This window comes from Podarcis pityusensis (assembly GCF_964106645.2).
Source record: "Podarcis pityusensis genome assembly, chromosome: 13".
NCBI classification, from domain to species: domain Eukaryota; kingdom Metazoa; phylum Chordata; class Lepidosauria; order Squamata; family Lacertidae; genus Podarcis; species Podarcis pityusensis.
This window is the reverse complement of record NC_138038.1, coordinates 45,894,856-45,921,172: the sequence shown is the minus strand read 5'-3', so window position 1 is coordinate 45,921,172 and position 26,317 is coordinate 45,894,856. Positions and strand designations below refer to the sequence as shown.

The following is a 26,317-nucleotide window of genomic DNA, read 5'->3' as shown; positions in this document are numbered from 1 at the left end:
GCTCCTCCACATGCAGCTGCTGGGTGACCTTGGGCCAGTCACACTTCTTTGAAGTCTCTCATCCCCACTCACCTCACAGAGTGTTTGTTGTGGTGAAGGAAGGGAAAGGAGATTGTTAGCCGCTTTGAGACTCCTGAAGGGGGAGTGAAAGGCGGGATATCAAATCCAAACTCTTCCTCATCCAGCCAGTCCCTGACACATAGAGACCTTGATTGGTTTCAGCAAGTCCATTCTTAAATATATGAGGAATTACTGTATTGATTTAATGGGAGTGAATCAACACTAAATGACTTCTGCTTTTGGAGAGGCCAGCCTTATTGACTCATTTTCCTTCACTTTGTTTTCAGAGAAGTGCCCAGAAATGAGGAACAACACTGTTGTGAGTGAATTCATACTCCTGGGCTTCAGTGACAAATGCTGGCTTGAAATCTTGATCTTTCTCCTGCTCTCCACCACGTATTTTTTGACCATATTGGGAAACACAGTGATTATTCTGATCACGCTGGTGAATAACCAGCTCTACACCCCAATGTATTTCTTCCTCCGACATCTTGCAATTGTGGACATTGGTTTCACCAGCACCGTCCTTCCAAAAGCTTTGACCAACATGGCCAATGGCCAGCGGACTATCTCCCTACCTGGTTGTTTCACACAGGTGTATCTATTCCTGGTTGTGGGAACCACAGAGTTTGCTCTGCTGGCGGTCATGTCCATTGACAGATATGTGGCTATCCGCAACCCTCTTCACTACTCAACCATAATGAATGGCCGAACCTGCTCATTGATGGTGTTCTGCTCTTGGGCTGGGGGATTTTTGCTTATCATGGCTCCAGCAATTACATTATTTCAAATGCCCTTTTGTGGTCCAAATGCCATGGACCATTTTTTCTGTGACATTGGGCCTCTGATTAAACTGGCATGCACAGATACAAGTCTTCTGGAACTCATGGTTCTCCTCATTGCTGTTCTTTCTCTCCTCGGGACCTTGGCTATAAACATTGTATCCTACATCAATATTATTTCCACCATCATGCGCATCCCATCAACAGCAGGGAGGCAAAAGGCTTTCTCCACTTGCGCTTCTCACAGCATCGTGGTCTCTCTCGGCTACGGCAGTTGCATTTTCATGTACATAAAACCAAAAGGCGCCAATGAAGTAATTTTCAACAAAGGGGTGGCTCTTCTGAACACTGTGGTGGCCCCTCTTCTCGTCCCTTTCATATATTGCCTTAGGAATAGACAGGTCCAGGATGCCTTGAGAGGAACAACTAGGCAATTTGTTGGTAGATTTTGTAAGACTTCAAGTTGATTTGGGGTAGGATTTGGCATCAAAATCAGGAACCTTTGGGTGCCAGCTGCAATAGGCAACCATTTCCATTAAATTCTGTTTTGTGGAATGGGTCACATTCACACCATGCATTTAAAGCAGTGTTGCGCCTCTTTAAACTCCCATGGCTTCCCCTCAAAGTATCCCAGGAACTGTAGTTTATTAAGGGTTCTTAGAGTTGCTAGGTGTCAGGGACCGTGTTGAGGAGGGCTACAATGAGGAGGCATGGTGGGAGCCACCGCCTCCCCCTGACCCTGAATCTCCCCAGGAGCAGGAGGATAGTATAGATGTAGAACAGTGGTTTGCAGAGGGGCATAGTTCAGAAGGGAAAAGCTGGGGAAATGGATGAAGAGCAGCTTGGAGAAGAAACACTGGAAGAGAGAGGGTTAACAGATTCACAGTTGTTGGATAGCATCCCCCTCCCCCCCCCACACACATTCTAGGAGAGCTGAGAAAGTTGCTGAACAGAAAGTACAGCGACTACAAGCTCAGGTTACCAGAAGTAGGGGTGATATGGATTGGGAGGAATGGAGGGGTAGCCTTAATTGGAAGCACTGCCATTCTTAGAGGGAGACGTTTGTTATCCCTCGCTGTGATTATTATAGGAATTCAAACTGGTAAGAAGACTCTGCTCTCTTTGTTTTGCTTATCTACTGCCAAGCAAGGAGGAAGCCAATTCCTTGAAGCCTGACATTAGGAGACCCCTATTTCCCTTCTGGGGTGGTTTAACAACCAGTCTCCTTTCCTAACCCAGGAAGTGAGGGATGAGCCTGTTTGAGAGCTGTTATATAAGGGTCTCTATATACTAATGGAAGTCCTCACATTTATCAGTTTTGGATATTTTCTGTAGTAATCTTTGGAAGAATCAGGTCTTCTCTACACATTATCAGTATGTACTGGGAGCTTTTTCTGAACAGATATCGTATCTGCTCATCAGAATTAGTGATGGGGAAAGAGTTTTTCAGTTCACATTTCAAGATGAGCCAACCTAATTCACACTTTCTGAAATAACGTGAGAACCAAAACATGGCCATTCTTTGAAATTTGCACCTCTTTGAATTTGTTTGTGTTGGATCCCTTGCTATTTTGTATTTATTTGGATATGTCAATCTAGTTATCTCTTTTGCCTTTGCTGATTAATAAATTTGGTAAAAACAAATAAAACTGGAGGGAGGTTGCTTTTTAAAATCAACAAAACTCATAGTGAGTTCTTTCCTTGAATCTTACGGGATTACTTTCCAATTGTTCTAAAATTACCAAGTTAAAGAATGGGGCACTTTAAAAAGCTATGTTTTTAATCATGACTGATGGTGCTGCGGTGTCAGGCTGCGTTGTCAGCCAAGAATCAGAGAAATGATAGTTCTTACCAAGCAATTTATTCAATAATTCACAGAGAGTGACGAAGGAATGCAGCTTTCCCTAATAATGGTGTTGCTGCAAATAAAGTCCCACCCCCCATGTGTCTTCCCTATTCTACATCACCCCTGCATTGGCTAATCTGAGCTTTCTGCCTCTGAGCTTTCTGTTCTACTACCTTCAATGCACGCCTGGTCCTGGGAGGGGGGTCAGGTATGCTTTCCAAGGTCACTGAGTCTGTCAGCTGTCTCTCTCCTGGTGCTTCTTCTTCCTGCTGTTCCTCTTCCAATATTTCCCAGCTTCTACCCTCTGCAGTGTTTTACTAAATACTGTTCTAAATCTATACTGTCCTCCTGTTCTCAGGAAGGTTCAGGAGTAAGGGGGTTGGCCCCAACCATTCCTCCTCAGTCCAGCCCCTGACATGGGGTCACGCATATCTTGTGACATGGATCCTGTTTCCCAGTGTTGCAAGAAAAGGTGTGGAGGTGCACCCTGAGGGAAGAGTTGAGGCAGGCCTTCAACACTTCTGTTGGGATTCTGTCTTATCCTGGGAGTTGATGGTGTTCTTCAGTTCATCAGGGGGAGGAAGGACATCTAACTCTTCCAAGATAGGCAGAGTCTGGATGCAGTCAATGGCTGTGTCAGCAACCATGTTTTCCTGCAAGTACAGTTCTTGATAGAACCTTCAAGGAAGGAGAGTCCACAACCTTCCAAGGGAGTCCATTTCACTGTAGGACAGCTCTTACCCTCAGAAAGTTCCGCCTGGTGTTTAGTTAGAATCTCCTTTCTTGTAACTTGGAGCCTTTGGTTTGAGTACTACCAGCCAAATAAATAGTTTGTACTACCAACCAAATAAGTAGTTTCAACAAACTGCTGGAAAAACCAGTTTTCTGGGTGCAATTCACAATATATTCCAAGCACTTGAACAAAAATGTATTTCAGGTGTATTTGATTTTTCATTTCATTTCATTAATTTACTTTATTCTCCTTTTACTCCAAGGAGTCAAGCAGAAATCCACAAATCACTTCATTAACTTATGGCTGAGTAGGGATATGATCGCAAGTCTCCCTATACTTAAAGGTAAAGGTACCCCTGCCCGTACGGGCCAGTCATGTCCAACTCTAGGGTTGTGCGCCCATCTCACTTAAGAGGCCGGGGGCCAGCGCTTTCCGGAGACACTTCCGGGTCATGTGGCCAGCATGACGAAGCTGCTCTGGCGAGCCAGCACCAGCGCAGCACACGGAAACGCCGTTTACCTTCCTGCTATAAAGCGGTGCCTATTTATCTACTTGCACTTAGGGGTGCTTTCAAACTGCTAGGTGGGCAGGAGCTGGGACCGAAAGATGGGAGCTCACCCCGCCGCGGGGATTCGAACTGCCGACCATGCGATCGGCCAGCCCTAGGTGCTGAGGTTTTACCCACAGCGCCACCCGTGTTCCTAACCCCTCTAACCCCTTCAACACACAAATCTACTTTAAACTACATGCCAATATCAATTATCCTTCAACCAGGCTATATTTATTGCTGAAACCATGCGTGTGTGTGCTACTTTACAAAGCAGGAGGGCAGCACTTAGCTGCAACGTCTAGGAAATGCATTCCTCTCTGTGTGCATTCTAATGTTGATTCATTATATGGATCAATAAATAGTATTAAATTCCAGGGATGGGCAGAAGGTATATTAGAATAGCTACCGTTAAAACTCTGGTTGATTTGTAGTAGATCAGGCAAAGTTTCTGACTCTCAACTGTCTGAAAATAACAGCAGTTAAAAATCTCCTCCACCTTCTAAATCTGGCTACTGAAAAGGCATTATCATAGTTCAATTATATGTTCCACTCATACATAGTGTGTGGTTTGGGGAAAGTCCTGAAAATCAAAAAGAGAGGCCAGGAGAACCACATTTGTCTCCCAAGCCTGAGGTAGCTCACCCCTGATAAACAAAATGCACCTGTCTTAGGACTAGATAGTTCCCTCTTCATCTCAGAGAATGACGACATGGTCCACTACAGTACATTTAGTTCAACCGTAAGGTATAAGTGCAGGTAAAATCACCACAATTCTTTCTATCATACAAAGTTTCTGGTGATCGTCTCACGAGCGAACAAGAGCTTACATTGAAAGAGTGTAGCTGAAAACAGATTTTTGAGGAATTGAACATGAGAGTCACTGGAAAGTTCCAGCTACGTATTGAAGTCAATGCTTTGCCCACAAAATTAAGCATGATTCATGAGCAGCTTCCGAAGCTTCTGAGTCTCCGAAGCTTTGCCCTGTCCAAAAATCCCTTGCAAGATGCCCTTGACCAAATCATTTCTCAGTGTATACACGAAAGGACTCAGGAATGGGTTGACTATGCTACTCAGTAATGCCGGAACCTTGCGAGCCCCCAAAGCAGATTTCTTAGATGGGATCACATACAGTAAGATGGAGATGCTTACAGCCATTAGGAACAAGGTGAGATGAGAGGCACATGTGTTGAAGGCCTTCTTCCTCCCAGTGTCAGTGGGTATGGCCAAAATGGTGGAGACAATGTACGCATAGGAGATGAGAGTTAGAACCAAGGAGCAGAGGATGACCATTGTTGACAGCAGAAAAGTGATTATCTGTATCAAGCCTGTATCGGTACAGGATAGTTTCAGCAGAGGCTCACTGTCGCAGAAGAAGTGGTCGATGACATGGGACTTGCAATAGGAGAACCTGGTGATCATGATGGTTGGATAGAGGACAGAGATGAACCCACCCAGCCAGCAGACCAATACCAATTGGACACAAACCTGGCCATTCATAATGATGGGGTAACGTAATGGGTTGCATATGGCCACGTAACGGTCATAGGACATGGACGTCAAGAGGAAGTACTCTACTGTGGCCAAAAAGAAATAGAAGTAGGATTGGGCCATGCAGCTAGCAAAAGAAATGGTCTTGGCTCCAGAAAGAAGGCCCCTTAGCAAGCTCGGAACAGTCACAGTCGAAAAAGCAAGGTCCAGGATGGAGAGGTTGCCAAGGAAGAAGTACATGGGTGTATGGAGGCTGCTGTTGGTGGAGGTAATGAACAGAACGACCATGTTACCCAACAGTGTCAAGATGTACACAGCTATGAGAACTGTTGCCAACAGAATCTCTGCTTCACGTTGCATCAGAAAACCTATCAGGATGAAGTCTTCATATCCGGTGTGGTTTCCCATCTCTAATCTTGCAAAACAAAACACACACAAAAACAAACAAACAAACAAACACAAAGAGAATTTGCCTCCATAAATTGGCATGCAATAGAATTAATTTCTAGCGCAGGTTTGAGTTTCAAAGAGTTGGAAGGGACATCAGAAATCATGTAGACCAACTGCCTGCTGATGTAGGCTATGTGTTGCTACACCATTCCTGAAAGGCTGTCGTCCAGCATCTGCCTAAAAGTTTCTAATGAAATCTGGGAGCCCATGGAATCATATACAGATTCGGCTGCCTAAATTTCAAATACAGTTTTAAGGATTGTATATCAGCATTGAAAACTGTACTTCTTCTTCCTCCCTCCTCATCCCCCATATACAACCACAACCTGATGATCTACAGCAGGGGTGTGCAGATTTCTGACTTGTCAGATCTATTTTGGATGATGATGAACTATAATCCTAAGATCTACCAAGCAGAACCAGGTGGAAAAGACTTCCAAATAGACTGAGAGACCTTGGTGCCTCTGAGTGGAACTGAGCTAAACTGAGAAGTACTCTCTTGGTTAGCTTTCTTCATTTCCGCAGTCCAATTCAGCAGAAGAAGCAATTTTGTTGCTCTCAATGCCCAATGATTGGGAGTTTGAAACCCTTTCTGGTCTACTGCAAATCAGCTACACAACTCCCAGTAGCTCCTGATCAACCTTATTTTAGGGTTGCCATATTTTAAATTTTTAAAAATGAAAATCCAGACAGAAAAGTTGTTGAGCCATTTTTATGGGAAATCAGCAAAAATGACACTGTTGACATGGGTTGCTATACGTCCAGATTTTGCCAGATATTTCTGCCGATTTCCACCCAGACACCGCTACCAACTACAATATTCCATATACATCCGGGGAATTTCAGACCTATGTCACCCCTACTGATCTACAGCATTTGTTCACTGATTGTGGTTTTGAAACTGTAAGACAATTGACCCAAGAGGCTTAGAGAGGACAATAGGAGGAGGGGACTGTGGCATATAATCCAAACTTTACAAAGTGACTTCTGATTTGTCCTGAAAACAAAGTAATACCCCTTTTGTGCACATTTTCTCCCATTATCAACATTTTTGTACACTTTTTTTGGTTTAGTAAAACCCTCCAGATTATTCACACAAGAAAGACTAGCCTCATCCTACAATATAAATGGAAGGCAACTTGCCTGAAACAGTGAAAAACGGCTGTGTAAAAATACTCACTTTAGCATATGAACAAGATGCAGTCTGATGTTCCTTTTAGTTCCATTTCATTTAATGAGAGACCCTAGGTGCTCTTCTTCTTTGCTGTATCCATCTAGTGGTGAATGACCATCTATCCTCTTTTTAATTGTCTAACAGCACATTCGTAAGACTCAGAAGTACCGGTAAGTCCCCCTGAGTTCGAAATGACTTTGCTGAATCACTGCATTGAAAGGAAGGAACCTCAAAGGTCATTTGGTCTTCAGCCCTTGTGGCTGAAGTGTCACACTTCCCACAAAACACTTCATGTAGTATTAGCTTAATCTACCATTAGCTTAATCCATTTTGGAAGCATATAGAAATGGCAATATTGTTATTCCAGGGAAACAACTGAGACAGCATGAAACGGTCAGTCCGCACTTTCCCTGCTTACCAGTGTTTTAAGCATGAATTTTTGAGAGCTTAAATGAACATCCTCTTCAATAAGAGATCACAACATGTAGGGGTGTTTTCCTCCTAAAATAGTTTTATACAAATGCTGTTTCTGTGGAGTTGATTGATAGCAAATGTGTAGGCAGAATGGATTGGAAGGAAAGGGAATGAGACAGAAAAAGGCCCACTTACTGACAGGAGAGACATTATTCCAAAAGTATTTAAAGGAAAAATGGGAAGTGAGGTGAGTCCACAAGTTGAACAAGAAGTCAATGTTCAATTTGTACTCTACAGAAAAATCTGAAGCTTCTTCTCACCCAAAATCTCATCCGTCCTCCCCTTCTGCAGCCTACTATCTCAATCCGTTGTGTGTTCACTTTCCTAAGATGATTCTATTCATCTTCTCTAGGGATGCAATCAGAAGAACATTCCAAGGCAAGGCTTACTTGTTAACAGGAAGCTAAGGGATTCCATTATTTGTCACCCTACAAGGTGAAGCACATCTACCACTGAATTTAATGAGACTTCAGGACAGAAGTTCAGTGGTAGGGCACATACAGTGCACACTGAAGGTCCCAGGTTTTGCCCCTTGGGATCTCCTGACAGGGCTGGTGTTAGAGTTGTGGTTGCATTGGAGCAAGGAGAAAACCTCTTTCTGAAGCTTTGGGAATCTTTTGCCAATCACTGTGGGCAATACTGAGCCAGAAGGACCAAGGATCTGACTTGGTGAAAGGCAGCTTCCTGTATTTCTATCCTTTTTAGCAAATTTGTATATTTTCCAGTCATCATGCCAAGGCTTGCATCTACGTAGTTCCCGCACTGTGTCTATACATAACAAAAATTTTGAATTTTATTATTTCCTTTCTTATGCGTACTGTCAGAGCTGCTTCCAGATCCTAGCTCACAGAGGATCACGCTAGCCAGCGATCATTAAATAAAAGTCTTTATTGAGTTACAGTTTCCATTCTCAAGCTGCTGCGTGCAACTCTACGTCTCATGGTTAGATCGGCGAAGCTCCATCTGAGTCTCCGCCCCTTGTACACCAACTTAATATCCTAGCCTTGCTCCACCTTTTCCGCCTGACTGTTCTTCTCTGGGTCCCTCTGCCCCCCGGGGTCTCTTCCTTCCGGGATTCCTCTGACGCTGACCCCCCTGACTCTTCTCCCTCCTTTCGGCGGGCTTTAGGACCTGGCTCCCTTTCCGGGCTGCCTACTGCGCCACCTTCCTGTGCATTTGAACTTGGCACGCGCGCCCAACCTTCCACCTTCCGTCTGACCGTTTCTTCGCTCCCCGATGGAGGTGTGGCCACTCCTGACTCGTGCCCTCCCCCCTGTTGTGAGCTGCCAGCGCTTGATCCCTGGCGCCCTTCCTCTTCCCTGCTCTCTGGCGGTGACGCTGGTCCTGATTTCCAACTGCTCCCCTCTGAGTCCCCTCTGGCTCTATCTTCCTGGGGTGTCCCCCTAGGCTCCCCCCTTGCCCTGGCCACTGGTGCTCCTTTCTGTGAATCTTCTGATTCACTGGAAAGACTCGGAGATCTCGGGTCGTCGTCATCACTCATCTTTTCTTCTGCCTCCTCTCCCTCGCTCTCTGTTTCCTCCCTTGCCCTTGCCTCTGCTCCTGAACCCCTGACACGTACGTTCTGCCTTTCTTCCATCATGGAATCCAAGGTGGTGTGTGCATATGGTTTTCAAGTGGTAATCCATCTAACCAGACACAGACCTACTTAGTTTCAGTGGTGGTATCATGTGCCTTCATATGGTATTGACCTTGATTAAAAAAACACAAAAACTACAAAGTTATATGCAGCTGCCTCAGACCAAAATTCCTGTTAGAAGAAGAAGAGTTTGGATTTGATATCCCGCTTTATCACTACCCGAAGGAGTCTCAAAGCGGCTAACATTCTTCTTTCCCTTCCTCCCCCACAACAAACACTCTGTGAGGTGAGTGGGGCTGAGAGACTTCAAAGAAGTGTGACTAGCCCAAGGTCACCCAGCAGCTGCAGGTGGAGGAGCGGAGACGCAAACCCGGTTCCCCAGATTACAAGTCTACTGCTCTTAAGCACTACACCACACTAGCTCTCTACACTGGCTTGATGGATCAGTGTTAGAACATTGATCCATCAAGCTCAGTGTTGTCTTCAATGAGCACCTGTCAGTCAGTGAAGACAATTCTGAACTAGATGGACCAACGACCTGTCTCAGAATAAGACAGCTTCCTGTGTAGCCCATAATCTTGTGGCCTACACTGAGTAGTCCAGGGATGGGGGACCTTTTTCAGCCCAAAGATCACATGCAATTCTGGGCAACCATCTCAGGGCCACATACCAACGATGCGTCAGCTAAGAGTGTTAAGTGGATGGAGCCATGAATGTTAATTTTACCACTGTACACACAGACACCTCCATCCTCCATCCAGTTTAGCAAGAGACTTTATCAATCAGGGTTCAGGGATACATTGTAGCTGGGGGGAAACACTCAAGAAGGTTGTGAAGCAGGATTGGTTGGGGGGTGGCCTGAAAATAGTCCTAAGGGCCAGAAAGGGACATGAAGCGCTGCTGTCAGTCATTGGGCCTGGGGTTCACCATCCCTGGACTCTGCCTCAGCAACAATACTCTTTGGTTGTTCTGTGATTTCCCACCCCCCCATATCCTTTTGAAGCAATCTAAAAACCACTTGTCACACCAGTGAGCTCCAGAAGTTTAGTATTTTGTGGGAAAGGATTTTACCTGGTATGTTCTAAATCTGTTACCAGTCAATATCAGGGTGACCTAGGTTGTTATAGCAGTGTCCTTACCCAGAAGAAGCCTAGTCATGGTCAGTTCATTTATGTTAGGGATAGAAAACTGGTGGCCCCCTAAATGTTGCTCCCGCAATCCCTGACCACCAGGTCAAACTGACTGGTACTGATGAGAGCTCATGTCCAGCAATGTAAGCAGGTCCAGAAGTTCAGTTTCCTTAATTTATATACCTCATTTCACACATGCATCATGTTCAAAGTGTTTTGTTTTGTTTAATAAAAAATAGAGAATTTAACTTCATCTGCTATTGCCTTTCCTCCCTTTAATCACAGTGATTACACACTTACTCCCAAGCAAAACAATTGGATTTTGTTTCATTTCATTCTCTCCTTGATCCTCTGAGTCACCTGCAAACTTGTTTAAAAGGGCCTTTTTCCCCTCCATGGAGGGAACAGCGGTACCTTGGGTTACAGATGCTTCAGGTTACAGACGCTTCAGGTTACAGACTCCGCTAACCCAGAAATAGTACCTCGGGTTAAGAACTTTGCTTCAGGATGAGAACAGAAATTGTGCAGTAGTGGCAGCGGGAGGCCCCATTAGCTAAAGTGGTACCTCAGGTTAAGAACAGTTTCAGGTTAAGAACGGACCTCCAGAATGAATTAAGTTCTTAACCCGAGGTACCACTGTAATCAACACCTTGTATTGCCTCAACGCATCTTTCAGTTCCTGCTTCACAGTGTCATTTTTCAATGTTTCCTCAGCGCCCTAACCCAGAAGAAGCCTGATTGTAGTCAGTTTATTCATATCAGGGACAGGGAACATGTGGCCCTCTAAATGTTGCTCCCACAATCCCTGACCACTGAGGCCTTATTGACCATCACTGATGAGAATTCATGCCAGGCAATGTCAGCTAGTCCACAAGTTCACCTTTCTCGAGTTAGGTACTGCATTTCACACAGATTCACCATGTTTAAAGTGGGGAGGGGGATATTTTTAAAAGGAAATAGAGATTTCCAAACAGTATGAAAGACATTATATATTTTTAATAAATGAATTCCAAATACCATTCTATTTATCCATATACCATCAGCACCTAAAAGCAATCCATTCATACATTGCAAGAGTTGTCATATCTTTGGTCCGTTGTTCAAAGGGGACCATGGTATTATCTTTCCAATCATGGACTCGAAGAGTTGAAAGGGGCCCAAGTCTCATCTAGTCCAAACCCCTGCAATGATCAATATCAGTCTTTGGCAGAAGTTAGGGCATGGAGTGTCCATCTACATTTATATGCTGTCAAATTTCAAATAATTGGTGTATGGTTTAAAATAATAATATTTGAGAATTTTAAATTCCCCCCCCCCAAAAAAATGGTATATATACAGTATTACTGTTAAACCTATATTTTGTATCCTATCACAATTTCAAGTTTTCTTCTTTTTCTTTTTGTTGTTTTTCTTTTCTATTCATTCACTTTATTTTCTCGCTGAAAAGTTTCAATAAAGCATAAAAAATAAAAAATTACACAAATAAAATAGAGAATTTATCTACATCTGTCATTGCCTCTCCTCCCTTTAATCACAGTGACTACGCAGTTACTCCTAAACAAAACAATTGGATGTTGCTTCAGTTCTTCCATTTTCCCCTTGCACCTATGAGTCACCTCTAAACTTACTTAAAAGGGTCTTTTCTTTTGCAAGGAACCCCAAGCTTTCTGAGTGATCAACACCTTGTACTGTCTCAACACATCTTTCAGTGCCTGCTTCACAGTGTCATTTTTCAATGTGAAGATAAATGGGTTCAGAAAGGGGCAGACGATGGTGGTGAGAACGGCAGGCACTTTGTGAACTTCCAAGGTCTCTTTCTGGGAAGGTGTAACATAGATGAAGATGCTGATGCTGCAGGAGATGGAGATTATGGTCAGGTGTGAAGCACAGGTGTTGAAAGCCTTGGCCCGGCCAGTGGAGGAGGAGATGCGCATTACCGCTGAGATGATGAACATGTAGGAAAACAGAGTCACAGTCAATGAGCATATGATCACAACAGCAGACAGAAAAAAGTCCATCAGCTCAATGAAACTGGTATCGCTGCATGACAGTTCCAGCAGTGGGCCGCTGTCACAAAAGAAATGATTGATGACGTTGGACCTACAGAATGACAATCTGGTGATCAGGATGGTGGGAAAGAGGACCGAGAGGAATCCACCCAGCCAGGAACCCACCAGCATTTGAATGCACACCTGGCTGTTCATAATGGCATGATACTGCAGCGGTTTGCAAATGGCAGCATATCGGTCATAGGACATGGAGGTCAAGAGGATGAACTCCACCGTGCCCAGAAAGAAGTAGAAATAGGATTGGGTCATGCAGCCAGCAAAAGAGATGGACTTGTCGTTGGAAAAGAGGTTCCACAGCAGCTGTGGGCTGATGGCCGAGGTGAAGAAGATATCTAGGGCAGCAAAGTTGCCAAGGAAGAAGTACATTGGGTTGTGGAGCCGGTTGTCCACCAACACCACAAAGAGGATGACCATGTTGCCCAGCACGGTCACAACGTAGAGGACCAAAAAGAAGAGGGCGAGAAGGATCTCTTCGTGGCGGTCAATGGAGAAGCCCAGCAGGATGAATTCAGACACGCTCTGGTTCTCCATCAGACTTTCCCCTCGTCACTCTCAGCACATTTTCTTGAAGGAACAGTAGAATGGTGAGAGTCAGAACTTTGAACCCAAAACACAGGCGGTGCTTTACAATCCTTATTCATCTTTCCCACCAAACTTTTTAGGCATTTATTTGGGATGGGATATAAATCTACTAAATGACTTTTTTGTGTATTTGATTACACAATTATGACAAACATGAACATTTACTTACTGTAGCAAGCAAAAATCCAGTCATGTCCAATACTGGATTTGTAGGCATGGTTGCAAGGAAGATGCTTCTAGATACTCAATGTTATTTTGTGTTCTGTCAAGAAACCTGCTGTCTGTCTATCAAACTGGATTTGTAAAATACTCCATTCTTCAACCCTCTTTGATCTCAACTGCCCCTGTTTTCTTAAAAGAAGAATTCTACTGAAAAATCTTCCTCCCTCCATGCTCTGTAGCCAGTAACCCGCCCATTAGTAGTTAGAATTGAATTGTTCCCAATGTGTGCAAATGAGAGAGGACAGGTTTAAGGAATCTCATTTAGTAATGCATTGAGAGTCTGAAGTCATTAGTGGGGCTCTAGAGAGAGAGACTCCAGGGATATTGTTAGAATAATTCTCTAATACAAATGTTGATGTGGTAGTTGATGAAACAGGAATTTCATTTAGTTCTTTTGAACCAGTTCTAATAAAATCATCATCATCATCATCATCATCATCATCATCATCATCCTATTCTCCCTTTTACCAATGTACTGTGTTGGAATGAGTGTTCAATTTCAGGTGGAGAGTTTTGGACTCAAAAAAATGTTCTTCTTCTATGAAATGCACTGGGTGACCTTGGGATAATCACTATGTGTATCTCAGCCGAACTTACATCACAAGGATGCTGAGTGGAAAGGAGCATTGGAATAGAACACAGCCCTGTTGCATCAAGTCAAAGGCCCATCTAGTCAAGAATTGTGTTCTCACTGTGGCCAGCCAGATACCCATAGGAATAACTGCACAATAGAATGTGAACACAACACAAGTTGTCATTCCCAGTGACTGGTATTCAGGTGCATACTGCCTCTGATGGTGGGGGCAGAACATAGACACTGTGGATATTGAATAGCCCTTGGTAGTCTTCATGAGTTTGTCTAATCCTCTTTTAAAGCTATCCATTTGCTCAGTCGTGATGCTTGCTCTTCTGGGAGCAACTTCCTTAAAATGGAAAACTGGGAGCAGGGGGTCAAAGCTTTGCAGCAGTGTCAGACAGAAAGAAGATGAGTTATTCTCTGGCTCAAATCAAGATCCAAGCCACAGAAGAACTCAGGGGATTATAGTGTTCCAACTTACATTCGAGATGAGTTTTATGAGTTGCTGAGAATCATAAGCCAAGTGAAGGAATATTCATATCATGTCTCTAATATTTTGCCAGATAAATAGAATTAGATGTGGTGAGAATTCAGTGCATACTCAAAGGTATGCAGTACCAGCACTTTTTTTCTATTAAAAAGCACTGTTTAAAAGAATGCCTATATTTGCACCATACAAGATTTGGGCATGCAAACTTTAAATTAATTCAAATCAATATAAATGTAATTTTGTGAAAGTTAGCAAGAATATCTATGACAGTCTTCCACCTCAAATTCTTCCCTTGAGAGATTCTTCTTCTTTCTCTCTCCTGCTACATGCAATTCCAGGCCAACATTTCTTGTACATCAGCAACTGCGCCTGACACACACAAAAAATCACTCATTTTGTGTGTTGACCACAAGGGGACAGTCCTTCTCAGTGTACTCAATTCAAACTTTCAGCTACTCATCTGGACCATTCAACATGTGTGAATCATGGTCTGGGGCTAGGGTCTGACAGTACACAGTGCAGCAACTTTGTTGAAGCTAAGCAAGTCCAGGACTGGTCAGTGCCTGGATGGGAGACCTCCTGGAAACCATATGAATGTTGAATGGAGTTTAAGACATTTGAGATGTAAAATGTATTTATTAACCTAGAAGTAGAAGCAAATAAATGGAACTGAAAGTGATTCTTGGGTTACATTGAGTAAATCATCTTGCTCTGGGGAAGAAAGCAGAATATGCTTGTTTCATAAATAGAAATTAGTCCAACATTGCCTTGAAGGTACTCAGTGAAGGAGCTCCTGTCCTTCCCTGTGGAAATGTAGCAGGACCCCCAAACCTACATCTGGTCACACCAGCCGCTTCACATCTCACCCGCCACAATTTTGTGAAAGTTCTTCCCAGTCTTTTCCTTTACTTCTTCCTTGAGGAACAGTCCTCTCTTCCTTGCAGCATCTAGAAGGGCTTCCTTGACCTTCTCATTCCGCAGGGTGTAGATGAAGGGGTTGAGTGATGGGGCCACCACACTAGTCAAAAGAGCCACCACTTTGTCCACCCTTTCAGTATAGGTGTGTGTGGTGCGGACATGCATGAAGATGTGGCTGCCGTATACGATGGTGACCACAACCATGTGGGAGGCGCAAGTGGAGAAGGCCTTGCTTCGACCTTGCACGGAGGGGATCCTCAGAACAGCCAGGGTGATCAAACAATAGGAGATGACAGTCAGAACCAAGGATCCGAGGATGAGCCCCCCAGCCAGAACCAAGTTGATGGTCTCCACCCATTCGGTGTCGGTGCAAGCCAGGTTCACCAAGGGCGTGCGGTCGCAGAAGAAATGGTTGATGACGTTGGAGTCACAATAGGGTAGACCAGTGACCATGATGAGCGGGCCAAGGATAGTGAAGAAGGCTGCTACCCATGTCCCACAGACCAGCTTAAGGCAGAACTTCCTGGTCATCAGTGCTGGGTAGCGCAAGGGGTTGCACACGGCTTGATAGCGGTCAAAGGACATGACTCCTAAAAGCAAGAACTCAGTAGCCCCGAGGAGAAAGTAGAAGTAACATTGAGTCATGCAACCAGCGAAGGAGATGGTGTGGCTTCCCCAGAGGAACCCGGCCAAAAGCTTAGGCACCGTCACCGTCGTGAACCAAATTTCTGCAAAGGAGAAATTGCGGAGGAAGAAGTACATGGGGCTCTGCAGGCGATGGTCGGACAGAGTGATGCAGATGATGACCGTGTTCCCTGAGAGTGTGATGAGGTAGTTGGTCAACACCAGGAAGAAGAGAAGCAACTGCGTGGAAGGTTCTGTGGGGAAGCCCACCAGGTAGAACTCCCGCACAGCTGAAGAATTGGCATAAGGCATGGATGGATAGTCAACTCTGGTCTTTTCTGCAGGGGCAAAACAAAATTCGCAAATGACATTCAACTCCGGATGGGGGAGAAATTAGATTGCGTTCACATTTAAAGGAGGAATGATTGAATTTGAGTTTCCTGAAACTTTGCCCTCGTACAGTGGTACCTCGGGTTACGTACTTAATTCGTTCTGGAGGTCTGTTCTTAACCTGAAACTGTTCTTAACCTGAAGCACCACTTTAGCTAATGGGGCCTCCTGCTGCCGCCGCACCGTTGGAGCACGTTTTCTGTTTTCATCCTGAAGCAAAGTTCTTAACCCGAGGTACTATTTCTGGGTTAGCAGAGTCTGTAACCTGAAGTGTACGTAACCTGAAGCATACGTAACCCGAGGTACCACTGTATATGCATTTTGGTACATATTACTGGGCTGAAGAATTGCGTTGCAAATTTCAGAGAAGTATGGCTGTGCTTCGAATCACATTTCATTCTAGAAAGTGCACATTGGGCAGGTTTACCTTTAAATGTGAATTGAATGGGTTTCTGCCCCATCCCTTGCTGAGCCCCAGCTCTCTAACTAAGATCTGTTCTACCGTCAAGAGACTTAGGATGCTCTGCTTGGTTTTGTGTGCTCACTAACAGTGTCAAGGGAGCCTGATGATTTGGATGGAGCAGAATCCAAACTGTACATATTTTACACTCTGACTCTAAGTACACCCCTGCAGATGTTCATCCCATTGAAATCAATGGCATTACCTCAGCCAAGAGGATAAAAACTTTACAAAAGAATCGGAAAAAATTATAAACTATTTAGGAGACCACTGTAAGCAGAAGGAAACATTAGCGGGATTTTGATTTCACTTGTTGTGTACCAATTACCATGGATAATTATGGATTGATATAAAAATTGGAGTATCAAAGAATATGCAATATTAAATGTTTAAAATTGGACCCCATGGAGGAGATGAGGGGAAGTCCTGAGATTCAGAGGAATCTCTGTTTGGATAACTTTGCATTTGTAAAACCAAATAAAAATGTTTGTTTTTTTTAAAAAAAGGAGAAATCAATGGCATTACCCCTAACTGATGATGTGAGGCACTTCTAGGAGGGCATGTCATTACGACATTCCAATGAAATATATATCACATTACCCATTATAATCCCTTACCTCAAACCCCTTACCTCAAACAGGTGTGTATTCTACAGCATGGGGCACATATATATATATTTTGTAGAATGGGGGGGGGGGAGTTGTTTTTTGTTTTGCTGTGTTTAAACTACAATTTTATTTGTACAGCCCCGGAGAGCTCTTTGATCAAGTAAATGTGGCTCCTTTTTTTTTTTCTTTTTTTTTTTGAGCCAGTAAATGTGTTAGCACATTGGTAGGCAAACTAAGGCCCGGGGGCCGGATCCGGCTCAATCGCCTTCTACTTTCATCGCACTGTTCCAACATCTGATGAAAACCTTTGGATTTGTGCAAACCAAACCTGATTTTATGTGCATTTGCACTTAAACTCTGTTGATTTTAGCTGTATTTTGATCCTTTTATTATGTCTATTGTTCTACAAGTCTGCTTTTATTGCTAGATAGGATTGTTTTTAGTCATTTTAATAAACCATATATCTCTGTAAGACCAAAATACAATTCTGCCTCACAGGACCACACAATATTCTGCCTCACAATATTGTTCTAATAATTCATCACTGTGGTAAGAGTTTTCTTACCATGTTGTAAAGAAAGGATTGAGTGGGAGCAGGTCATTTGAAGATTCCCCATAAACTCCAGGGTTGATCGCCAGCCAGGGTGGGTCACACCAGAAGAGCAGGCATGTCCAAAGTCTGTTTTGGGGGCACCTTTATGCAGCCCCTGTGGCAGTTTATTTATTGGGGTCAAAAATCCCCAGAAAAGCTCAACAACTTTGGGGTTAAATCATAAAAAACAGGTCGGCACCCCTGCACTAGAGACACCATAGCATTTCCACATACCTACCCTAGTGCTCACAGCCAAGATCACCCCTCGGAAGCTGCTTTCTCTTCCATCACAGAGGCTGGGTGAGCAAGGTCAGAAGCAAGGTGATGTCTTGACAAAAGAGAAAAATGATGATGAACTGTGTGCATACGAGAGACACAAGAATTAGAATGGGGCTTAGAATCAGCGTATTAATGCTTTGGTGAGGATCGTTTCCCTGATTTCAGAAGCGTTTAAAGGAAGCAATTCTCCGGGGGCAGAAATCCCAATAGAAAAGTGGCTGTTGAAAAAAGATGAAGTATGTAAAGCTAATCTAGGATTCATTGGCCCGAGATGTTGACATGATAAACTTATTGCTTGAATGTGCAGAAGCTCCCTGCATTTAAGTGATCAGAGCCCTTAAGCTACAGTTCCATGAAAATATTAAATATTTCATACTGTATATAGCTATCAAGGATAGCTTCAAGAATGCATGGTTCTATCCCCCCTCCCACTGCATTATATATTCACAACACCCCTGTGAGGTATATTGGATTGAGAGACAATGTGGATTTCATCACGTGTTTTAAGATCAGATTGGTGTTTGGTTTGGCTAGGAATCCAGCATTTCCTTAGTACTTTGCCCAGCTTAAGCCCATGGTAAATACAATGACAAAGAGGGTATGAAACCAGGAAAAATATTCATGGTGGGCTGCACAGTTTCTTGTGTAGGCTTGAAGATGCTTGAGAACTGAAGTTTTAACTCTGTAACAGAGCTAGGAAGGCTGCAGTGCCAAGCTCCAGAGAGCTGTGTCCTCCATAGCTGTTTCACAGAATTCCATGCAGTCCCAGAGGACGCGGGTGGCGCTGTGGGTTAAACCACAGAGCCTAGGACTTGCTGATCAGAAGGTTGGTGGTTCGAATCCCCACAACAGGGTGAGCTCCCATTGCTCGGTCCCTGCTCCTGGCAACCTAGCAGTTCGAAAGCACGTCAAAGTGCAAGTAGATAAATAGGTACCGCTCCACCGGGAAGGTAAACGGAGTTTCTGTGCGCTGCTCTGGTTCGCCAGAAGCAGCTTAGTCATGCTAGCCAAACGAGCCGGAAGCTGTACGCTGGCTCCCTCGGCCAATAAAGCGAGATGAGCGCCGCAACCCCAGAGTTGGCCACGACTGGATCTAATGGTCAGGGGTCCCTTTACCTTTACCTTTTACCAGAGGCAAAGCACTCTGGGAAATAAAGATGGTGGCCAGAACGACACAAGAAACTAAGAAAAGCCCTGCTAGATCAAGCCAAAGGCTCATTTAGTCCAGCACCCTGTTCTTCACAGTGGCCAACCAGAATCCTGAACGCAGGATGTGAGGAAAGGATGTGGTATTTTCAGAGGCATAAGACTTAGAAAAGTGGAGGGAGAACATAGCCATCGTGGTACGTAGCCATTGATATCCATGATGGACTGTCTAGCGATTTGCTCTGCAATGCACTAACTTGGTTTTTAAAAAAGAGGAAAGACATTGTGGTTGACTGCCACTAATGGGATGAAGTTATTTGGGGATGCCCTTGTGCCAAACTGGTGCCACTGGTTCCACACAATAAAACAGTCCTTTGTGTTACATCAGCATCTTGCAATAAGCTGCCTTATGGTCCATTGTATTTAACATTCAATGCTTTTACACCTTGCATTGATGTATCCATTGGGGTCTAATAATTTATAATAATATTTTATTATTTATACCCCACCCATCAGGCTGGGTTTCCCCAGCCACTCTGGGCGGCTCCCAACAGAATAATAATAATAATAATAATAGCGATAAAACATCAAACATTAAAAACTTCTTTAAACAGGGCTGCCTTCAGATGTCTTCTAAAAGTCAGAGTTGTTTATTTCCTTGACATCTGATGGGAGGGTAATCCACAGGGCGGGCGCCACCACCAAGAAGGCCCTCTGCCTGGTTCCCTGTAACCTCACTTCTCACAGGTAGGGAACCACCAGAAGGCCCTCAGAGCTGGACCTCAGTGTCTGGGCAGAACAATGGGGGTGGAGACACTCCTTCAGGTATACTGGACTGAGACTATAAATGGGGGTAAATGGTGTTGGATTCCAGGAAATCAAAGTTGCTCAAATTCAGCTCAGAATCTCCGCTTGACCTCATGATGCTATCTACAGTTGAAATGTACCACCTTTCTGGAATCACTAGAGTAGTATGTTCCTTTGAACTATGCTGGATGTTGCACCTGAGAATATAATCAGTAATGAGCTACAAAACTTTGGTCTAAGATCCTCATTCCCTTAAGAAATTGCCCAATTAAACTTTGTGGTGAACTTCTTTTAAACAAAGAAACAGGACTGGGAGATAGCAGCTCATAGACCTAATTAAGAGCAAGGGATCCCCTGGGTCAAAGAATATCCCTGGACAGGTGATCCTCTCCTTAATTAGAAGGAGTTTGTTTTTCTCCCAGTCCCCCTTAGTTTATTTTAGGAAAAAAGAAGAGTTTCCACAGATTTTAAAAGTCCCACCTGAGCATGGTCCTGCTTCCCCCTCCCACTGTCTACTGATGAAATAATCCTATTGCTTTTATGTTTCTTTCTATCACTGCCAACAAACTGCTAGTAGAATAAGCATCCACTGTCCTAAGCCACCCCTAATATGGTGAGGGCTTGTAGGCTTGTCCGTGATGCACAGCAGTTAGGCATGTATTGCTTCAAAACACTTTGGCCCTGACTTTCATTAAAAATATATTCAAAATACAGTGGTACCTTGGGTTACATACGCTTCAGGTTACAGACTCCGCTAACCCAGAAATATTACCTCAGGTTAAGAACTTTGCTTCAGGATAAGAACAGAAATCATGCTCCAGCGGTGTGGCAGCAGCAGGAGGCCCCATTAGCTAAAGTAGTGCTTCAGGTTAAGAACAGTTTCAGGTTAAATACGGACCTCTGGAATGAATTAAGTACTTAACCCGAGGTACCACTGTATATTCAATTGCATATATTTGTGTGCACCTCACTGTGTTTACCCAGGGTTGGGTGTCCTTGGAATGAAGGTCAACTCTAACGTTTGGCCTATTTTCCTCCATCCTAGAATGAGTGGCGTATCATCAGGTGAGGTGAAAAAGGGGCTCAATTTTAAGATGTTGATGATGGATACTTAGCTGAGCAGCTAAGGCCACTAGCTAACAAATAAGCCTTCCTACATGATGATGATGATGATGATGATGATGATGACGATGATGATGCCACATATCTGACTCGTTTGCCCAAGCCACTCTAGGCAACTTCCAATAAATTATAAAACCTCAAACATTAACACCTTCCCAATGCAGGGCTGCATTCAAATGTCTTCTAAAAGTCCGTTGTTAATCTGTTTGACAGCTGATGGGAGGGTGTTCCATGGGGCTGGCGCCACTACCAAGAAGGCCCTCTACCTGGTTCCTGGTAACCTCACTTCTCTCAATGAAGGAATTGCCAGAAGGCCCTCGGATCTGGATCTCAGGCTGACCAATGGGGCTGGAGATTGGTTCAGCATCCTATTCTGAACCTCTCTGGGAAGAAGATCACAGGCCTAGAAGGGACCCATGGTTATCATCAAGACTGATCCTCCAAACCTTTAACAATACAGTGGTACCTCAGGTTAAGAACTTAATTCATTCCGGAGGTCCGTTCTTAAGCTGAAACCGTTCTTAACCTGAGGTACCACTTTAGTTAATGGGGCCTGCTCCTGCTGCTGCTGCACGATTTCTGTTCTCATCCTGAGGTCAAGTTCTTAACCTGAGGTACTACTTCTGGGTTAGCGGAGTTTTTAACCCAAAGTGTTTATAACCCAAGGTGTTTGACCGTACACCCATATATAGCCCACATCTTCAGCGCCTGCATGGGCTGGGTGTCGGTAGCACCTTCTTCAACTTTCCGATCACAGGAACGCAGGAACAGCAGCACAGTATTCCGCTGGAACAGGTCCTGGTGCAGTGGATTCGCATTTGCTATTGTGAGCACCTCAAAAGCAGCAGAGAAACAGAAACAAAACTGTGGAGGTTTTGTTGCATACCTAATTTTAGTTCTACTGATTAAACAAATAAAAGAACACAACAAACATGTACAAGAGAGTCAGCTCTCTCATACTGCCATCTAGTCTCTAGGCAGATCAAAGAAAACAGGCACAAGGCTAGGGACGGAAGTCTGGAAGAATGGTCTCAGCCCCCTCCTTTCTCAGAGACAAAAAGTAAAACAAACATGATCTGGTGATTTTTGCAATGGGAGGGATGAAAATACAGACAGTGTTTGTAACCCAAGGTACCACTGTATGTGTTTCTGTTTTTCACAACTGACATAGCCATGGTTGGAATAAGGAGACACAAAGGCACGCCATGAGATGCTTCTACCAGATGTTTCATTTTATTCTCCCCTCTGGGTGCCATGGTCAAGGTTGAGGTGGGGCAAGGGATGCCCTTCTGCCATGATCATGCCGTTAGCCAGGTATCGGAGGGGAGGAGGGGGAGGGGGACCCACAGCATCGTCTCTTGGGACCTCATACCACGTGGGGGGAGGCAAGTCTTCTTCTGCCACCATGGAAGAGACGAGGTTCCCCATCAAGCGGTGATACCTGTAGTTCTCTTCGCGCTCGCCCCCATCTCCGGCCACCCACAACGTTAAAGAGGACAGTGGAGGACAAGATCTCTGAGCCGCCCGGCGGAGACGGGCACCTCTACGTCCCCAGGAAGACAGCATCTCCTTTCGAATGGGGTCCAGGTCTTGGTAGAATATCTCACTAGGGGCAAGCGATATTTCTTTGGGCTGGAACAAAAAGTTTGAGGTGAAATGCCTCCCTTTTTTAGGCGGAGTAGGGAGAGACAATCAAGAACAATAGCAAATTGCAAGGTACAGTGGACCGCTCTGGATATGTGACTTTTGGGTTGCGAACGCGTCAAAACCAGAAGTGTATACTTCCAGGTTTCACCATGTGCACATGCGCAGAAGCACTCTATCGCACCACACGCATGTGCAGAAGGGGCACATCCAGTTACGGACTTTTCAGCTTAGGTACGAACCCCCGGAACGAATTTAATTCGTATCTGGAGGGTCCACTGTATCTGACATCCTTGTTTCCCTTTGGAGTTGAAATCCTGGTGATTAAATGGAAATAGGCAAATGGGGGCCATGTTCAGCGCCATCCAGTGGGTAAACTGTATAATGACACTTATCCATGCATACATAATAGTCATATCAAGAAAGGTTTTGAAAGTATGACATGCCTAATGCCAGGCCACATTCATGGATGGGTCTGACTTTGTTGATAATAATAATAATAATAATAATAATAATAATAATAATAATACCCCACTCATCTGGGTTTCGCCAGCCACTCTGGGCAGCTTCCAGCAAAATATATAAAGCAATAAAAGATCAAAAGTTAAAAACTTCCCGATACAGGGCTGCCTTCAGGTGTATTCTAAAAGTTGTGTAGTTCTTTATCTCCTTGACATCTGAAGGGAGGGTGTTCCACAGCTTGGGTGCCACTACCGAGAAAGCCCTCTGCATGGTTCCCTGTAACTTCACTTCTCACAGTGAGGGAACCAGCAAAAGACCCTCGGAGGAGGACCTTTGTGTCCAGGCTGAATCATGGGGGTGGAGACACTCCTTCTTCAGGTATACTGTTTCATAGTGATTTCTCTTCTTTTCATAGTCTTGATTGAAAAGTGTCTGTAATTGTTTCAGAGTATGAATGCAATCATTTCAGTTTGTTACAAAATCACTTACGCTGTTATAAGGAAGGTGAATGAACTACATGCTAGATTGAGTCTGGCCTAATTTGAAATGAAACCATTCCATTTCATTTTACACACACACTTTTCCAGAATTGAGGTGAGCAATGAGTGTTAAGGAAGTGGTGTTTTTAACTTGAAATAATCAACATGAATGGGAGTCACCTTCATGTAAATGGGTGCATAGGATAGCCCAATAAATGCACTTTGACCTTCTCTTTAACAATAAATTGCTAGTGATATTCAGTTTAACTCAAAGCAGACAAATTGCAGCAAGAGAAAAGAAAAAGAAAAATCTTGACTTGGGTCTTCCTGACAAATGTGCTTCAAAAATTAAATGATATGTTCTCATGCTTCTCATGTTTATGCATTTTCTGTTAAAGATCTTCATTTAAAGTCTTTTTGTTTAAAATTCAAAATACTAAATTCACCATTAGTATTGTTGCTTCATACCTTCTGTGAAGAAGACCAATGTTCGACTGTGCATCTCCCGCAATCACAAATTTCTTGCCCCTTTCTAAAATTAATTTACTGGTGTGTGTGTGGTATTTCCCCTTTTTGTAAATCTAGCAAAGAATAAAATGAAATCAGAATTAAGGGGATTTTCTCAGCACTCACCCTTCATCTGATAGGAAATGCTCTGCGGGGGCACACAGAAAAAGGAGGGCCAAGGCACATCGGTCAAGCATGTCCCCTTGCCCCCCATGACTGAGGGAGCTTTTTTAAGGATTGAAGTTGTTGAGGGTTTTTTTTTAGATTTTACCCCAGGAAATAAACCTCCAAAGGGGCCGGATTAAACCGACCGATGGGCCCCCAAAACGCACTTTGGACATGCTTGATCTAGGGTGAGAATGTGGCTTAAGAAGCTATTATTATTATTATTTTTATTTATTATTATTGAATTTATATACCGCCCTAAGCCTTGAGGTCTCAGGGTGGTTCAAAGAACAAAATCAAAATACAAAACCACAAAATATATAATCGAAAGAGAAACAACAACTGAATAACACGCCCCCCCCAAAAAAACCCCCCACCACATTTAAATAGGGCATAGGATGTCAATTAGATCAAACAAAGGCCTGGTTAAAAAGAAACGTTTTTACCTGCTGCCTACAGGTATATAATGAAGGCGAACATCTCTGGGGAGAGAATCCCACAGACAGGGAGCCACTGCAGAGAAGGCCTCGTTCTCGGGTTTCCACCCTCCAGACCTCTCAAGGAGGAGACACACAAAGAAGGCTCTTGAGACCCAATGGCCCTGCAATACCACTTCCATACCCCAATACTTACTGCCCATTGGCCTCTCCGAAAGAACTTCATCAACCCCTGACGTCCCCTGTCTGGTTTCTCTGACTTAGGTTCTTCATCGCCTGTTGCCTCCAGCTTCCTTCCGGAGGCCCAGTTCCCCATTCCAGGGGGCTCACCCCCCTCTTGCTGGGAGATGCCCTTCTCCCCTTTCTCCGGCTTTCCCCTATGTGGCTACCACCACTGGGGCTGAGGGCTGTGGTGGGGATGGAGCCATTGTGACCTCAGCTGGTCGCTGCCAAGGAGATCTTGAGACGTATGGCCTTGACTCCAACCTCTTCGGGAGCTGTGCAATTCAGGCTGTCTGCATGAAGAGGAATCCGTCCATCCCTTGTCGGACCAACACAATCCTTATTTTTATTTTGTCTGAAGAGCAGGAGTGGGGAACTTCTTACTGCAGGAGGGCCGCCTTCTCTTCTGAGTGACCTTCCAAGGGCCACACGCCAATGGCAGGCGGTGCCAGAGGCAAAAGTAGGCGGGGTGATTATGCAAATGTTACTCTGGTTTAGGAGGCTGGTTTCAAAGCATCTCTTTTTGTCCTCATAGAACCATAGAGTTGGAAGGGACCCTGAAAGTCAACTAGCCCCAACTCCCTGCAATGCAGGGATCTCAACTGGAGATTCATCCAGGCAAGCAAAGTTCAAGGACACAATCCAGCCAGGGGAAACTCCACTTGGGGGCAGTGAGAGATGCATCCGTGGGATTGCTCTAAGGACCAAACAGAGAGGTCAGCAGGGACAGACATTCCCTATCCCTGCTTTTAGGAGATGACCTATGTCATGGAAGTCTGAGGGGACATTTCCAAACGGTCTTCAAAGGCAGCCCCACCTATAACACATTTCCACAATCTAACCTAACAACAACAACAACATTTTATTTATACCCCACCCTTCCTGGTTCAAAAACCAGGCTCAAGGTGGCTAACAACAAATTTAAAGCACTTAATTGTAAAAGCAGCATAAAATACAGTATAAAAACATGAATGACAATAAAATTCAAATTTCAGAAATCAATTTAGGGGAAATAAGCATTAGATAATTCCCAGGGCTAGCTGGCTGAATTGGTCCTACTTGGGTAAACCTAGAGTTTACCACTGTCTGTACAAGAGAAACTAGACTGTTGGCCCTCAGGACTCAAACCCCTCACTCTTCTTGAGTGTTTTTGGCCTGGCTGGAATGCGTTATTGAACTCTGAAAATAGCTCTTGCTTGTCTGGAAGGAGCATAGGGAGGGCAAGCTATGT

The 26,317-nt window shown here is 44.2% G+C and overlaps 3 protein-coding genes and 1 long non-coding RNA gene across 5 annotated transcripts; 1 reads left to right on the top strand and 3 right to left on the bottom strand.

The window, feature by feature from the left end:
* Positions 1 to 286: 286 nt before the first annotated feature.
* On the top strand, positions 287 to 1,309 carry LOC308461910 (olfactory receptor 6C74-like; the record flags this gene model as incomplete). Its single annotated transcript, XM_080979080.1, has 1 exon — positions 287 to 1,309. One exon carries the CDS (start codon positions 287 to 289, stop codon positions 1,307 to 1,309), a length of 1,023 nt encoding a protein of 340 aa, XP_080835206.1.
* A 10,603-nt stretch (positions 1,310 to 11,912) lies between these two features.
* Positions 11,913 to 12,884, bottom strand: LOC308461909 (olfactory receptor 6J1-like; the record flags this gene model as incomplete). Its single annotated transcript, XM_080979079.1, has 1 exon — positions 11,913 to 12,884. The coding sequence occupies one exon, from the start codon at positions 12,882 to 12,884 to the stop codon at positions 11,913 to 11,915; it is 972 nt and encodes a 323-aa protein (XP_080835205.1).
* Positions 12,885 to 14,840: 1,956 nt separating this feature from the next.
* LOC308461698 (olfactory receptor 6M1-like) lies at positions 14,841 to 18,996 on the bottom strand. 2 transcript variants are annotated; one of them, XM_080978832.1, is made up of 2 exons: positions 18,051 to 18,996; positions 14,841 to 16,104 (listed from the first exon to the last, which is right to left on the bottom strand). In XM_080978832.1, exon 2 carries the CDS (start codon positions 16,076 to 16,078, stop codon positions 15,080 to 15,082), a length of 999 nt encoding a protein of 332 aa, XP_080834958.1. In that variant the 5' UTR covers positions 16,079 to 16,104; positions 18,051 to 18,996; the 3' UTR covers positions 14,841 to 15,079. The 2 variants fall into 2 exon arrangements, with proteins under 2 accessions (XP_080834958.1, XP_080834957.1); XM_080978831.1 differs by having other exon boundaries at positions 18,055 to 18,996.
* Positions 18,997 to 22,381: 3,385 nt separating this feature from the next.
* On the bottom strand, positions 22,382 to 25,392 carry LOC308461720. Its single transcript, XR_013978947.1, has 2 exons — positions 25,061 to 25,392; positions 22,382 to 22,802 (listed from the first exon to the last, which is right to left on the bottom strand). It is a non-coding gene; the product is annotated as an uncharacterized lncRNA (long non-coding RNA).
* Positions 25,393 to 26,317: the final 925 nt, after the last annotated feature.